This window comes from Microcaecilia unicolor, chromosome 5, assembly GCF_901765095.1.
Source record: "Microcaecilia unicolor chromosome 5, aMicUni1.1, whole genome shotgun sequence".
Lineage (NCBI taxonomy): Eukaryota > Metazoa > Chordata > Amphibia > Gymnophiona > Siphonopidae > Microcaecilia > Microcaecilia unicolor.
Genome location: NC_044035.1, coordinates 3,903,241 through 3,920,701, shown reverse-complemented (window position 1 = coordinate 3,920,701; position 17,461 = coordinate 3,903,241). Strand labels below are relative to the sequence as shown.

At 42.5% G+C, this 17,461-nt stretch overlaps 1 protein-coding gene across 5 annotated transcripts in view; it reads right to left on the bottom strand.

The window, feature by feature from the left end:
• ATE1 (arginyltransferase 1) overlaps positions 1-17,461 on the bottom strand; it is a 173,522-nt gene that overhangs the window by 57,554 nt on the left and 98,507 nt on the right. For all 5 annotated transcript variants that reach the window (XM_030202595.1, XM_030202594.1, XM_030202596.1 and 2 more), the window contains one exon: positions 7,494-7,526. In XM_030202595.1, coding sequence (XP_030058455.1) covers positions 7,494-7,526 — 33 coding nt within the window. The remainder of the gene's footprint in view (positions 1-7,493; positions 7,527-17,461) is intronic.

Sequence of the window (17,461 nt, the reverse complement as noted above, 5' to 3'; positions counted from 1 at the left end):
TGCTCACATTGTTCCAGAGTCCGCGACTGTTTGTTTAAAGCCTGGGACCGTGAGAGTAAAGTTTTCAAGTTTTTCCTAAACAGTACATAATTAGATAAACGAGTAAGACAAGAGGATACTAGTATCCAGATCTTAATTGTTTGTACAGCAAGCAATTTGTCATAAATAGAAAATCTCTTTATACCCTTAATAGGGGGTGAAGTGGAATAAGAGAAATTACAAACTATCCGAAGCTTATTAGAATGACTAAATTCAATAACAGAAACTAAATATTCTGGACAAAGTTCTGATAAAATTTTAAATAGCAAACAACATAATTTAAAATAAATTCTAGCTTGTAGTGGCAACCAGTGTAACTTCAGACAATATACTGAGATTCTACCAAATTTCTGCAGAGAAAGTATTAGTCTAACTGCAGTATTCTGGATAGTTTGCAGTTTCTGAATTAACAGCTTCAAAGAACACAAGTAGATTCAAGTTATAGTAATATAACTTAGAGAGCAGCAAGGCCTGTACTATGGATAAGGAAATACTTTGAGGCACAAGCTTCCAGTGTGTACGAAGGCATGTAAATAGCAACTCTATAAACTAGGCATTAATATTTACATGTGCATATGTTTGTGTTTACTCTTACTATAAGTATATAAGTACTGCCATACTGGGAAAAACCAAAGGTCCATCGAGTCCAGCATCCTGTTTCCAACAGTGGCCAATCCAGGTCACAAATACCCGGCAAGATCCCCAAAATGTACAATACATTTTATACTGCTTATCCCAGAAATAGTGGATTTTCCCCAAGTCCATTTAATAACGGTCTATGGACTTTTCCTTTAGGAAGCCGTCCAAACCTTTTTTAAACTCCGCTAAGCTAACCGCCTTTACCACATTCTCTGGCAACGAATTCCAGAGTTTAATTACACGTTTAGTGAAGAAACGTTTTCTCCGATTCGTTTTAAATTTACTACATTGTAGCTTCATCGCATGCCCCCTAGTCCTAGTATTTCTGGAAAGCGTAAACAGACACTTCACATCTACCCGTTCAACTCCACTCATTATTTTATAGACCTCTATCATATCTCCCCTCAGCCGCCTTTTCTCCAAGCTGAAGAGCCCTAGCCGCTTTAACCTTTCCCCTCACAGGGAAGTCGTCCCATCCCCTTTATCATTTTCGTCGCCCTTCTCTGCACCTTTTCTAATTCCACTATATCTTTTTTGAGATGCAGCGACCAGAATTGAACACAATATATGAGGTAGGGTTGCACCATGGAGCCATACAAAGGCATTATAACATCCTCATTTTTGTTTTCCATTCCTTTCCTAATAATACCTAACATTCTATTTGCTTTCTTAGCCGCAGCAGCACACTGAGCAGAATGTTTCAACGTATCATCAACAATGACACCAAGATCCCTTTCTTGGTCCGTGACTCCTAACGTGGAACACTGCATGACATAGCTATAATTCGGGTTCCTCTTTCCCACCTGCATCACTTTGCACTTGCTCACATTAAACATCATCTGCCATTTAGAAGCCCAGTCTCGTAAGGTCCACTTGTAATTTTTCACAATCCTCCCGCGATTTAACGACTTTGAATAACTTTGTGTCATCAGCAAATTTAATTACCTCATAAGTAATGCCACACTGGGAAAAGACCAAGGGCCCATCGAGCCCAGCATCCTGTCCACGACAGCAGCCAATCTAGTTACTCCCATCTCTAGGTCATTTATAAATATGTTAAAAAGCAGCCGTCCCAGCACAGAGCCCTGGGGAACCCCACTATCTATCCTTCTCCATTGAGAATATTGACCATTTAACCCTACTCTCTGTTTTTTATCTTTTAACCAGTTTTTAATCCACAATAGAACACTACCTCCTATCCCATGACTCACCAATTTCCTCTGGAGTCTTTCATGAGGTACTTTGTTAAACGCCTTCTGAAAATCCAGATACACAATATCAACCGGCTCCCCTTTATCCACATGTTTGTTTACCCCTTCAAAGAAATGTAATAGATTGGTGAGGCAAGATTTCCCTTCACTAAATCCATGTTGACTTTGTTTCATTAATCCATGCTTTTGAATATGCTCTGCAATTTTGTTCTTTATAATAGTCTCTACCATTTTTCCTGGCACCGACATCAGACTCACTGGTCTAGAATTTCCCAGATCTCCTCTGGAACCTTTTTAAAAAATCGGCGTTACATTGGCCACCCTCCAATCTTCCGGTACCATGCTCGATTTTAAGGATAAATTACATATTATGAAAAATAGCTCCGCAAGTTCATTTTTCAGTTCTATCAGTACTCTGGGATGAATACCATCCGGTCCAGGAGATTTGCTACTCTTCAATTTGTAGAACTGCCCCATTACATCCTCCAGGTTTACAGAGAATTCATTAAGTTTCTCCGACTCGTCAGCTTCGAATACCATTTCCGGCACCGGTATTCCACCCAAATCTTCCTCGGTGAAGACTGAAGCAAAGAATTAATTTAATCTCTCCGCTATGGCTTTGTCTTCCCTGATCGCCCCTTTTACTCCTCGGTCATCTAGCGGTCCAACCGATTCTTTTGCCGGCTTCCTGCTTTTAATATACCTAAAAAAATTATTACTATGCGTTTTTGCCTCCCTCTTAGCTTTCCTTATCAGCGCTTTGCATTTGACTTGACATTCCTTATGCCGTTTCTTATTATTTTCAGTCGGTTCCTTCTTCCATGCCCCTCATGGAACAAGCATCAAAGCGGATTACAAAATCATAAATCCAGGAAACAGAAAGAAGTACAATCACTGATAGAATGTGCACAGATATGAAGACATATGCCAAAATTCCACCCTAGGCGTGGCACTGAAAATATTTAAGGGGCCCTTTTAGTAAGCTGCACCAAAAAGTGGCCTGCGGCAGTGAGAGCGTGTTTTAGGTGCACGCCGGGCCAGTTTTTGTCGCGTTGTAGAAAAAAGGCCTTTTTTTAAGGGGAAAGAAAATGGACGTGCAGCAAAATAAAAACCAGCATGTGTCCATTTTCGGCCTCAGACCTTACCACCCATTGACAGCAGTAAGATCTCAAGTGCTACCCGTGTGGTAGGAATGCAGCGCACGTCCACTGCCTTTTACTGCCGGGTAAGCACCACGCGGTACAAAATATTTTCTACCGCGCGTTTTCAGCACATGCCAAATTCAGAATTACCGCCTGGGGCACGTGTTAGCCAGGCGGTAATGCTGATTTGGGGCATGCTAGACTCACGTAAACCCTTATGCACTTTTGAAAAAGGGTCCCTAAGCCAGCTTTTCAGCCTGATAAAACTTGACGTATCTGGATACTGATGGTGACTTCAGACCGTGGAAAAGGCGGTCTGCTGGAAATTCTAAGTTTTTCTTGTGAAACTGGAGTTCTTATTTCCTTTACTATTTTACATTGATTGAGCAAATTGTCTATCATGGAACCCGAACAGGCACCTACCATGCAGCCTCGGGGCACTTAAATAGTGATGCCAAATGACAGAATTATAGCTTCTTTTGAACTGAAAACAATGTCAATGAAGTGCATATGCAAAGTGGCAATTTGACATTCCGTACACAAAGATTTTCCTGAAGCACTGCAGGATTAAGTAGACATCTTTAGATACTACTACTACTACTACTACTACTTAACATTTCTAGAGCGCTACTAGGGTTACGCAGCGCTGTACAATTTAACAAAGAGAGACAGTCCCTGCTCAAAGAGCTTACAATCTAATAGACAAGTGAACGGTCGGTCCGATAGGGGCAGTCAAATTGGGGCAGTCTGGATTCACTGAACGGTAAGGGTTAGGTGCCGAACGCAGCATTGAAGAGGTGGGCTTTAAGCAAAGACTTGAAGATGGGCAGGGAGGGGGCTTGGCGTAAGGTACAGCCTTTAGTAAGGCAGGTGTTGCAGGTCACAGTTTCTTTTCCAATAAGCCATTAATTTTCTAAGTCTTTAAGGCCCAGACTGGTAGAGGTAAGAGCAGAGAACGGAAGTTTCCGTTTACATCTGTCATTCTTGTTCTGTTACTTATAAGTCGTCTCTGTATCTCTTTTTCTCTTCAATTCTCCCCTTTGCAGCTCCCTTCTCTTTACTCTGTTAATTCCACCTGACAGTAACGAAACTGCTGGTATTATAGTAATTATTGTAGTAATCTGATCTGAGGGGGCTGTGAATGAACCCATGTGTGTTGAATAGGTGACTTTGCTGTGCAAGACTGGCCCTTTGCATTCCTTCAGGGCTGGAGACTAATAGGACTCATCAGAGTTTATACAGAGAGGGGTTTTATCACCTTGTCATGGTGGCAGCACATCCCCCTTAACCCCCCTGCTGCTCTTTCATGCACATGAGCTTCCCCACAGCCCTTTTCTGGCAGCTTATTGGCTGCTTCCTTTGACATTATTAAAGTCTTGAACTCTGCCTTCTAGGGCTGGGTTTGCAGATGTCTTTAATTAAACTGGAGCTAAAATAAAGCAAAATTTGCTATTGGAGACCAATGAATTCTTGGGATTCGAGCCCTGCAAGAAGCTGTGGCAGAGCTGAAGCTCAAATAAGAAGAAGAAAACACATCTTGGACTAAAGCTGATCATGCATATTTGGTATCAAGGCACCCATTCTCCATTTCTTTTGTTCTTTAAGATATCGTGAATAGAACACAATGCTGTCCAGTGACTGCATTTTCTTTGCTTTTGTAGTGTCATGCCATAATTAAATCATTACAGAAGCTACCTGATACAATTGTCCTAGTAGGCCTAAAAAGAATAAGATGGATTTTCTTCAAAGCAGTGATTCAATATAGTTGCAGGTGCGAAGGAGGAGGAAAATATCCCTGAATACCAAGCTCCAAAACTCGTCTTGCGCCCCCATGTGGTAATCAGTTTTCCCCCCAAACCTTTAAAGCCTTGTTGTAGGCCTGTACATAGACCTCGATTCCCTTGAGAATAACAAGCACACTCAGGTAGGAGTGTGCAGCCAGAAAGTCTTCATTGTGTGTCATTTCCTGTGTCCTTTTTGACAATGTTAGTTTTGTTTGGCTTTGCATTTGTTTACTTATTTTACAGTTTTATTTGCAATGTTTGTATATATTTAAAACTTATATTCATATATTATTATTATTACCATCAATGTTATCATTATGTTTTTTATCCATTTATGTTTCTAATATTACAATACACTTTTACGTATTGCCATGCAATTTCATCGAGTGTCCCCTGGTCTATGTACTTTTTCAATGAGAGAAAAACTAATTCACCCCCACCTGTTCCACTCCACTCAGCCATCTCTTTTCCAAGCTGAAGAGCCCTAACCTCTTTAGCCTTTCCTCATACGGAAGCAGTTCCATCCCCTCATCATTTTGGCCGCTCTTCTTTGAACCTTTTCTAATTCCGCTATATCTTTTTTGAGATAAGGCAACCACAATTGAACACAATACTCAAGGTGAGGTCACACCATGAAGAGATACAGAGGCATTATAATGTTTTTGGCCTTATAATTCCTAGAAGATGGACCGAAGATTTCCAACGTATTGTCTACAATGACACCTAGGTCTTTTTTTTGAGTGCTGACTCCCAAAGTGGGCCCTAGCATCAGGTAACCATGATTCAGATTATTCTTCGCAATGTGCATCACTTTGCATTTGTCCACATTAAATTTCATCTGCCATTTGGATGCCCAGTCTTTGAATTTTCTAAGGTCTTCTTGCAATTTTTCCACAGTCCACACGTGTTTTAACAACCTTGAATAGTTTCATGCCATCCGCAAATTTAATCACCTCACTCATTCCAATTTCCAGATAATTTATAAATAGTACCGGTCCCAATACAAATCAATGTGGCACTCCATTATTCACCCTCCTCCACTGAGAAAATGGCCATTTAACCGTAGCCTCTGTTTTCTGTCCCAATCCACAACAGACCCTTGCCTCCTATCCCATGACTCCTTAATTTTCTCAGGAATCTTTCATGAGATACTTTGTCAAAAGCCTGAAAATCTAGATACACTACTTCAACCGGCTCACCTTTATGCATATGCCTATTCACGCCTTCAACGAAATAAAGCAAATTGGTGAGGCAAGACCTCCCATAGCTGCATCCATGCTGACTCTGTCCCATTAAACCATGTTTGTCTAAGTATACTGTAATTTTCTTCTTTATAATGGTTTCTACTACTTTGCCCGGCACCGATGTCAGGCTTACCGATCTCTTACATCTTCTTCCATAAAGACTGAAGCAAAGAATTCTTTCAATCTCTCCGCTATAGCCTTGTCTACTCCTTCTTGATCTAACGGTCCCACAGATTCCCTTGCAGGCTTCCTGCTTCTGATATATCTGAAGAACTGGTGTTATGAGTTTTCATCTCTGTGGCAAGTTTTTCTTCATATTCTCTTTTAGCCTTCTTTACGCATAGTTTCCTTTTAGAAGACTTTTGTACAAATTCATCGAGTGCCTGGCAGTGGAGCGAGTCTGTCATTCCCTTGGTGCCAGAGTAGTTAAAGTTAGACATGCCTCATGGAATACTTGTTTTGATTTTCAATTTTTTATTTCTGGCTTTTAACCTACAATAGACACTTTCCTTCCATGTGTATTTTTATTATGGTTATAGACACTGGCTTCCTCTCTCTCATTGGACTCTTTGACTTATATAATTCTGATTATGGGTGCTGATTGTTCTTTCATCATCCTTTGTACAACTCAATTCTTATTAAATACAATATGCAAACATGGGGCTACACATATAGTAATACTGTGCTAAGGTACATCACTTCAAAGCTCATCAAAAGATATGTTTTACCCACATGTGCGCAAACTCTTCTGGGACTGTCTCAGTGTCCGGTTCCTCTTCTCAGAGGCACACAGACTATACCAGTCAAACACAGAGTATGGGGTAGAATCTTTCTCTCCTTCTGGACGGCGGACTCTCTCTATCAGGGGGTGAGGTATCTGTGTGTGGTGTAGTGTGTCCAAAACTGGACCTACGATTTGCTGTCTGGAGCTTGGTAACTGGTTAAAAAGATGATATATATGGAAGTGTCTGTGTGTGTATGGTACTCAGCAAGACTTATTTTTGTCCTCTTCAGAGATGCACAGTATTTCATCAGCTGCTGAATTTTATGCTGTGCTCCCTCGTATCAAGGTGGTTAGAAGTTTAGGGCCAGATATTCAAAGAATTTATGTTCATAACTTTGACAGACTCATAAAATGGCCTCTTTGAAAATACTACTAATAGGTGATTTTAATATGTCAAATGTTGATTGGGGTATCCATATTGCAAGGTCTTCTAGAAGTTGGGAGATCCTGGATTCTCTACAGCAGTGATTTTCAACCTTTTTCATCTCGTACCACATTAACAAGGTGGAAAAATTGCCAAGGAATATCATCACTTTAAGGATATATATTTATCGTTTAACAAACGAGTTTTAAGATTGCGTTTAAAATTCAATAATTACATTTTTAATCATGCGCTATCTTTATTTATCCTAACAAACAGCCCGTCTTACCTCCAGGGGGGAATCACAGAGGAACCTGGTGAACTGCAAAAGAGGAACCAGCCATGAATTCAGATATTCCCGCGATGAAGGTCAGCAAAAGAGAGAAAACAAAAACAAAGAAATTATGTTAGAGAGCCTCAGAGGGCAATGTGACAAGGCGGCAAGTTGTATACCAGAAAACTTCATTGAGGAAGCCGGTAAGTATTACAGAACTGAACAAACAAGAGCATTACCTATAAAATATCATGTGGAAAATAATCGCCTGCTCACCGGCAAGGAGGAGTGCATTACGGTTTATTAATTTGAAATATTACCTCTCTACTCTCATCTCCCCTTACGTTCCTACCCGAAACCTCCGCTCACAGGACAAATCCCTCCTCTCAGCACCCTTCTCCACCACCGCCAACTCCAGGCTCCGCCCTTTCTGCCTCGCCTCTCCCTATGCTTGGAATAAACTCCCTGAGCCCATACGCCAAGCCCCCTCCCTGCCCATCTTCAAATCCTTACTCAAAGCCCACCTCTTCAATGTCGCCTTCGGCACCTAACCACCATACCTCTACTCAGGAAATCTAGACTGCACCAACTTGAAATTTCATCCTTTAGATTGTAAGCTCCTTTGAGCAGGGACTGTCCTTCTTTGTTAAACTGTACAGCGCTGCGTAACCCTAGTAGTGCTTTAGAAATGTTAAGTAGTAGTAGTAAATATCTCGGCAGTCCACATTTCAAAAACATCAGTTAAAAAAAGAGCAACATAATTCCATATCAGTATAAGCACTTGTTTTCTAGTTATTATGAATGTGTTGTATTGTAAACCACTCTGAACAATTATATAGACAAAGATAAGGGTACTTATATTACCACAGGTCTCAGCGCCCAGTCTCTCATGAAAAGGGACTTCAAGGCTGGCCAGATGCACAGGGTCACCTTAACCTATGGACCAGGTGAGGCACTGGCTCTGTTGATAAAGGGTACCAAGTCCTAATCTGGCATTTCTCCCTTTTGGGGCAGGGGATAGATGCTGGAATGGAATTTAGATGCCCTTTGTCACCAGTGGGAGGGAGTGTGGGGGAGGGGACTAGAGATAGAGGAGGAACTACTGAATTGCAGGCGGGGGTGGGGGAGTATCGATGCAAAAGTTGGCTCAGAGGGGCCACAGTCTATTGAGACAATCCTGCAAATGCATATGACAATTTAAGATTGTTACTGTCACGATCCCACTCGATGCTTTCTATGGGCTTCTGACAGTAGCTGAACTACCAGGCCTTCCTAACACATTACACTGTCTGTAGCCCATTGTCTGTGAGCAGCATGAGTTTCTGTTCTGTGCAGTCACTGATAAACACAGTTTTGATGAGCAGTAAGATTAGTGATTTAGTTGCCAATAGAAGTATTGAAATTTAATTTAATCCCATATTTGTATTCTGCACTTTTCCAATGAAAGCCATTTTCTCAGCATTACGTCTCCTTACAGTGAGCACATGTACCTCTGCTGCTGTACCAGAGGTTCAGGTTCGGCAAGAGGGTGCAAGCCGGGCAAGTTTGTACAGAAATTCTTCTGAGCCCACCAACCGTGACTGCAGTGTCACTGCTACAAACGAAAATCTCTGCTGCATTAAAGTAACAGCTCAGGGTTAGAGACTTTCAGAAGGGGCTTTTGTTGGCAGAAAGCAGCTCTTCCCACTGCTGCAAAAACAAGTGACAAGACTGTATGCAGTAGAGAGCCTGGGTGCCTCTCTCTGCTCATTTCAACTAATAAACAAAGTGTCCCACACCCCTAATAAAATATACATTTTCAGAGTTCAGCTGAAGGTTCTCAGCGCTACCCTGTCAAGAGTTGTGTGAGGTATAAACCTGACACCTTCCTGCTACACAGACTGACCGGTGTTTACTCAGTCTGGAAACACGTGTGCCTCACAGACATGTTCTGGCCTGCTTTCTGCACACGGTACAGTCTCTCAGCCTATAGCACTGAAAGAAAAATGCAGCCAGGTGGGGTTAGGTTATTTCACAAACCTCTCAAAGCTACTTCACTCCACTTCCTCACTATTGTTTGGTCCCACTGTTCCATATTCATACAATACTGAGCCAGGGGCGTAGCCAGACAACAGATTTTGAGTGGGCCTAGACAAGAAGTGTGTGGGCACCAAGTGTTCTCCCCTCACCACCACCACCAAACAAATATCTCAGCTGGCGGGAAAATGCCACTCTGCAGCAGGCATGTGCTGAAAACTGAGAATGTGCAGGTGTCGGTATCGTGGAGAGTAGCGTTTTTGTTACCATCGGGGGAAAAACTTCAGCTGGTGGAGCCTAGAATCCCCACCAGCTACTGCTAAAAGTGTGTTACTGTTGGGTGGGCTTAAGCACTAAGTGCACCCAGGCCCACCTGTGGCTACGCCACTGTACTGAGCAAACACAGTTAATGCCAGGGGGTTAGGGGAGTCTGAAGGTCAGGTAGAACCAGATCAAAAACCTCGCACTCTGCCAAACAGCGCTCTAAAATTAGCACTGGAAGAGTGCTGGGCAATAACGCCCCTATGATCAAAGCTAATAGGCAAATTCATGTGCGCTATTAGCTCTGATTATAGGGGTAGTTCTGTGGGAGGATTTTGCCTGGGGGAAGGCACAATCCTAAGACATAAGACATCGCCACACTGGGACAGACCAAAGGTCCATCTAGCCTAGCACCCTGTCTCCGACAGTGGCCAATCCAGGTCACAATCACCCGACAACATCCACGGAGCAAAGCACTTTGTACTGCTTGTCCCAGGAATAATGGATTTTTCCCTACGTTCCTTTAATAACATTCTATGGCCTTTTCCTTCAGGAAGCCGTCCAAACCTTTCTTAAACTCTGCTAAGCTAACCACAAAAGTTGTTTGTGTACAGCGCTGCATATGTCTAGTAGCACTATAGAAATGCTAAGTAGTAGTAGTAGTTTCACAGATCCAGGCTGTCAAAAAAAAAAAAAAAAAGCCCGGACCTATCAAACAGGAGGTCTCCCCCCCCCCCCCCCCCCCACTCTCCACATCCTCCCTCCCCAAAAATAAACTCCCTGGTGGCCCAGTGGAGAGCTCCCTTATATGGTAGGGAAGCCCCACCTGGTGCATCCCAGGATGCAGAGGGCAGGGAGCCATCATTTTGGAAACAGCACTGGAAGGAGGAGGGAGTACGTGGGGGGGGGGGGGGGGGGTAAGGTTGCCCACTGGGCACCAAGGAGGTTTTTTTGGTGTTGGGGGGGGGGGGGCTTATGGGGGCTGGAGCCCCTTGCATGTGGGGGGGGCTGTAAGCATGTAAGTGCATGCTGGACAGGGCTCCTCATTCCTCCCAATGCTGTTGCTGTAGCACTATTCCAGTCTTAAACACGCCTAAAGAATTTTGACTTCCAAAGGATTTGAAAATCAGGCAAGCTATTTTAAACTCTATTCACGAGTTAACTGGGAGCTACTGCAGAGATTCCAACAAATGCCAGGCCAGATGGTAAATAAGTCTAGCTGTGGTATTCTGCAGGAGTTGGAGTATTCTTTATAATCTCGAGGAGACTGTACAATATAAAGAATTACAGTAGTCCAGCCCTAAAACTTTGCTTGCTCAAAAATGACCTAATGGCTCTTAATTGGCATTAAAAAAAAATAATAATAACTTTAGTCAGGTTATTTATCTGAGATTCACAGGTTAGTTTGGAATCTAAAAAGACTCCTAAAACACTCGCGTCTTTTTCAGTTTTCAAAATTTCACCTGAATCTGAGTTAGTTCCTTAACAAGTAGAGTCAAAATTGCCAAACCACAGGATTTTGGGTTTTCAACTTGTTCAATTTTTAAAAAATATTTCTATGGGTCCAAGTGTCGATTAAAGAGATATTTTGTTTTAATTTTTGTAGCATGTCCTCAAAGGAACTCAACTCAGGGCAAAATAAGAATATATCATTTGGATATGACAAAACATACACTGCTAAATTAGACAGAATTTTACACAATGGACTAAAAAAAACATTAAACAATGGAGAAAGCGGCGAACCCTAAGGCACCCCACAAAGTGGCTGCCAAAGTTTCATCATTTTTTGCCCAAAACACGGCAGCAAGACTCATCTTCGGAAAAACGCAATTTGAAAGCACAATACCCCTTCGTGTAAAACTGCACTGGCTCCCAATCAAAGAATGCATCACCTTCAAAATCTGCACTACGGTTCACAAAATCATCTACGGCGAAGCACCGGGATACATGATAGACTTGATTGATCTACCAACCAGAAACACATCCGCATCAACACGAAAATACCTAAATCTGCACTTCCCAAGCTGCAAAGGTCTAAAATACAAATCAACTCACGCATCCAGTTTTTCCTACCTCAGAACATAACTGTGCAATGCACTACCGAAAGACTTGAAATGCACGTACAAACACCTACACTTTAGGAAAAAACCTACCTGTTCAAAAAGGCTTATCCTTTCGACCCAACATAAATGCCTGAACCCCACGACGCTACAACACTATAGTTCAAATTGGTCTTCAAATAATCTCTTCCGCTCGTCTTCCGTTATGTGGTCCTACCACATGACCTTTCATGCGATTCCACCACATGAAACTCATCATAACATAACCTTGTATTTGTTTATTCCGGAGTCTACTATCACCTCTCCGGCACCATGTAAGCCACATTGAACCTACAAATAGGTGGGAAAATGTGGGGTACAAATGTAATAATAAAATAAAAAAATATGTACGTTTTGTTAAAAATTCTCCAAAGCATTTTAACACTGTGCCAGTTACTAACAATTCAATAAGCCTACATAGTAGTTTTGGATGATCTAGAGCATCAAATACTGCAGATACATCAAACTGAAGGAGACCAGCCTGTTTCTCTTTGCCGAACTTCTAACTTCAGGTGGCAAAGTTAACAGCGATGTCTAGGTACTATGCTGTGGTCTGAAACCATGCTGAATAAAATGCACACAACTGGTCAACAGAAGAAAGTTGGTAAGCTGATCGTTAACCACAAATTCCCTAAGTTTAGCCATCCAAGGAATAAGAACATAAGTATAGCCATACTGGGTACATCTAGCCCAGTTTTCTGTTTCCAACAGTGGCCAATCGAGGTCACAAGTTCCTGGCAGAAGACCAAACCGTTGCAACATTCCATGCTACAATTCCCAGAGCAAGAAGCAGCTTCCCAATATCTGTCTCAATAGCAGACTATGGACTTTTCCTCCAAAACTTGTCCAAACCTTTTTTTTAAACGTAGATATGCCAACTGCTGTTACCGCATCTTCTGGCAACGCATTCCAGAGCTTAACTATTCTTTGAGTGAAAAAATATTTCTCCCTAATTGTTACAAAAGTATTTCCATGTAACTTCCTACCCATCTTCAAATCCTTGCTCAAAGCCCACCTCTTCAATGTTGCTTTCGGCACCTAACCTTCATACCTTTCAGGTACATTTGTCCTTTAGATTGTAAGCTCCTTTGAGCAGGGACTGTCCTTCTATGTTAAATTGTACAGCGCTGCGTAACCCTAGTAGCGCTTTAGAAATGTCAAGTAGTAGTAGTAACTTCATTGAGTGTCCCCTGGTCTTTGTATTTTTTGAACGTGAAAAATCGATTCACTTCTACTCGTGTTATACCACTCAGGATTTTACAGACCTCGATCATATCCCCCCCCCCCCCTCAGGCGTCTCTTTTCCAAGCTGAAAGGCCCTAACCTCTTCAGCCTTTCCTCATATGAGAGGAGTTCCATCCCCTTTATCATTTTGGTTGCCTCTCTTTGAATCTTTTCTAATTCCGCTAAATCTTTGTTGAGATATGGCAACCAGAACTGAAGGCTATATATATTGGCCTAAAGCTGTCCACGATTGTAAGATCAGATCCAGTAGATTTAGGTAGTGGAATTAAAACTATATCTGTGAGCTATAGTGTGTTTATGCATTTCTCACACTTCTTCTCATTTTATGAGTAACTTACTTCCATGCACAGGAATTGTACAAGATGATAACTAAACCGCAAAACAGTGGACTATGGCAGTGAAACAGTCAATCACAGCTTCTCTGAAACAGAGCTGAAATTTTCCCCCATCTAATCATTGGGTGTGTTGTGCTGTCATCAGGACCCTTATATAATCATAAAAAATGAAGAAACTGCGATCTTAGACCTTACCATTTTAAATTACGCAAGAAAACCAGACACATCATAAACTCATTACATATGGTATCTTGTTGGGTAGACTGGATGGACCGTACAGATCTTTATCTGCCGTCATATGGGAAAGGACAAAAACATAAAAGAATTGCTAACAGGTGTGCGACTTCTGTACAGTGTGGACAGAAGATTCTCCATAGCAAACAAAGCCATCACAGACTATGAAAATGTAACAGAAGGATAACAAAGCGTCCCAGTTTGATTAAAAAGAATATCCAGGTGCACCTTGCTATGTTGTGAGGCGGTGGCAGTGAGAAGAGCATTACAACCGAGGTCATATCCAGCACGCTGAGGTTTAACATGGACAATTACCCCTGGAAGATTCCTCGACAGAAGGTTCCTGACAGCCTTGGGCCACTTTACATAGTAACATAGTAAATGACGGCAGATAAAGACCTCAACGGTCCTTCCAGTCTGCACAACAAGATAAACTGATCTTTAAAGATGGGAGAGGTTCCGCGGGACTGGAGACGAGCGGATGTGGGCCCTCTTCACAAAAGTGGAGACAGGGAAGAAGTGGGAAACTACAGACCGGTAAGTCTCACGTCAGTGGTAGGAAAAATAATGGAGTCGCTGCTGAAAGAAAGGATAGTTAACTTTCTAGAAGCCAATGGCAACATGGCTTTACCACTTTACACACACTGAACAAGATTCCTGTAAGTATTAAGGCTCTTTATTTGCAATCCAGGGTACCAGTCTCTCAGTGTACACTTTGATCTACATAGACTAGTGTTAGGTGAAGAGGTACAACTTTGCCTGACTTTCATTCACATGAACATTTAGTGACCTCCGTTACATTTTCAGGGAGGTAAATGAAGGAAACAAATTGTTAAAACTTATTAGAACCAAAAATGTACAGCCTGCCGAGTAACAGACATCCTAAGAGCTCTTCAGACACTGACTCTCTTGTACAACTTGTACTGATTTTCTTCCAAGACTAATATTTAGCAAAGAAGCTGTGCTGTTAACTCAGCGATGGAAAACGCAGACAAATTTACCCCACTGTCCCTCTCAAATCTGTCATTCTATCTAAAAGAAGAGAATCTAAGCTCCCAGGCCCACTAGCTCCAGAGAATCCCTGGAAAGTTCACAGTTTCCACATTGGCTACACTATAGAAGGAAACATTCAAAGGCGTCTTCCAAGCAGTCAACACAATCTCCTGGTCCAAAGGTAAAGTGAAATGTGTTTGTTCATCTCTCTCATATCGAGTGTGAATCTGCTGCTGTAACACAAATTTCTTTCTTCAAGTAAACATTCATGCACTTACTTCCACATGGCTGAGATTTAAGGGGAGGGGGATGATTATTCTGTTCTACCTTTTGCTATCTGTCAGTGGACAGAACTGTGTTTAGAGAGAAGCGGGCAACAGTTCTCCATTAATTTCTCCAGGCAGATCAAATTTCACAGGCACAGGGGAAGGCCTGACTAACATTTTTGAAAGGGTCAGAGTCATCATGCAAGGAAGAAGCATGAAAGGCCAGAGAGGAGCAGGAAATACAGAGAATGTTTAATAGCTGGGAGACCCTGTAAAGAAAATTAGTTTTGAGGTTAACAGTCTGAAAGAATGGAAAGAGGATAAATAAAATGCTTAACTCTGGTGTACTCTGTGCTAGAAGCACCTGATGTCCAAAGCACCTGAAGTATAACATGGATTTGGTTCTTTTTCTGCAACCTGCCATGGCTTTTCCTCATCCTGTCCCTACCCCCAGTGGTACACCACAACAGTCCTATTAGACATCTTTCCTCAAAACACTGCCTGACAAGGGCACTTATTTCTAAAGTCCCCTAAATTCAGATGTCCCATTCCGAGAACACCATTTCACCGCCTTAAACCGTATTATAATGGGGATTACTGAGTGGTGTTGATCTTTCCCTGAAGTCCCTGGGGGTGGGGGGGTGGGGGGGGGGAGCCCAGTCCAAGGGGTGTGTTGTGAAATAACTTGCAGAGAGAAAGAGGGTTTACTACATGATTAAAGGTAATAAAAGCACATTTTCTTTGGCTGTCTTCACCCCCTCCAGGACCCTGGGAGGAGAGGGGATATCCTGGAAAGGCAGAATAAACCGAGGCTCAATTAAGGAGGAGTACTGTGAGGGTGAAAAGAGATCCGGGTGAGTGAGGGGAACCCTGTTCAAGGCCAGGGTGTAGCCCAGAGAGGTACATTGCTGGAATGAGGACAGACAGGGAGGTCTGATCCCGAGGGAAAGAGATGGGAGCAAAGATATCAGGAGCAGCCTCGGATTATAAAGATGGGATGGGTGATGGACTAGAGAAGGTGTAAATCTGTACATAGTTCTGGATCGTGGAAAAGAGATAGTGGACAAAACTGTACCAAACAGTCTTGGATGGAGTTGAAACAAGAAACCTCTTAAATCAAATGCGGAGGGGTGGCCTAATGGTTAGTGCAGCGGGTTGTGGACCTGGGTTCGATTCCCACTGCTGCCTGCTGATCGACAGTGGATTCAGATCTTGGGGAACCAAGTTCAATTCCCTCTGCAGCTCTGTGTGACCCTGGGCAGGTCACTTAACCCTCTGTTGCCCCAGGTACAACAGTGTGAGCCCACTAGGGACAGCCCCACTACCTGTAAAATCAAACTGTAAACTGCTTAAGTCTAATTGATATATAAATACTGAAATGAAATATAAAGAATTTCAAATTTGGATTTACTGCCACTGCAGAGCTCAGTAAAGTTTGCATAAACTGAGTATTACTTTTGAGAGAGAAAGGAGTGGCTCCGGACACTTAGAGGATACTCAGAAAAAGCCCAGCTTAATGTCCTACAGCCTTCCGGATCTTTATCCAGCCTTGGCCTGCACCCAAGCTCGAAGCTGGAGGACCAAAAAAGGAAAAAGGTATCGAGTGATCAAGAAAATTTGTTTGCTGACACCTGGGTCGGTCGGAGAACTGAGCTGGTCGGTGAGACCCGGGTTACACGTAAAGATATTACTTCTTTGTCTAAGTCTCAGTATAGCCTGGCCACCCTTTCTTACTGAATGATGGACCTACACTGTCTCACCCAGCCTGCAGTAATTATATTATAGCCAGGGAGGTAGGTTGTCACATCCTATGTCTGTACTTAAAAAAAAAAAAATGCACCACATTTTCTCTCAAGCAAAACTCTCCCATTACATGTTGCTCTGTCCTTCTCCCTCACAGTCAATTACGTGTTTCAACTCCAAGCTCTGAGTAACAGGAAGGACAGAGCCAGAGAAGTGTAAGCAGAGAACAGAGTCCATCTCAAACCTCCCCTAGTCTTGACCTGTCTCTTTTATAACAATAGCAAAACTTTTTTCCCCTCCTTATGATTTTTTTTGTGCCAATTGTAAGCTCTTGTACAATGTGGTATATCAAGCGTATGCTATAAATAGTCCATTAGAGTTAAGAGAGACTGCTAGAGTATGATTTGAAGCCAGCAGAGAAGCCCAGTCTCTCTTTCTCCTACAATGAACTCTGGCTTTACTCTCATCTGCTGTAAATCAGAGCAGCTGGGGACACTTATCACGGCTGCCGGCCATCCACACATTTTATGTTCTTTATTAAGCGGCTCCTGACTGGGTGTATTTGTAAGAGTGACGCTAACATCAGGGGTCTCTCTCGCTAGAAGCCATTTCAAGCAATCTTCAGTGGGTAAAAACTGCAAGCCCTGGATCTCTCTCCCTTTCCAGATTCTGCTTCCCTCATTCTAGTGTCTTTCCTGCTGCCTTCCAAACATATACATAGTAACATAGTAACATAGTAGATGACGGCAGAAAAAGACCTGCATGGTCCATCCAGTCTGCCCATGACAAAC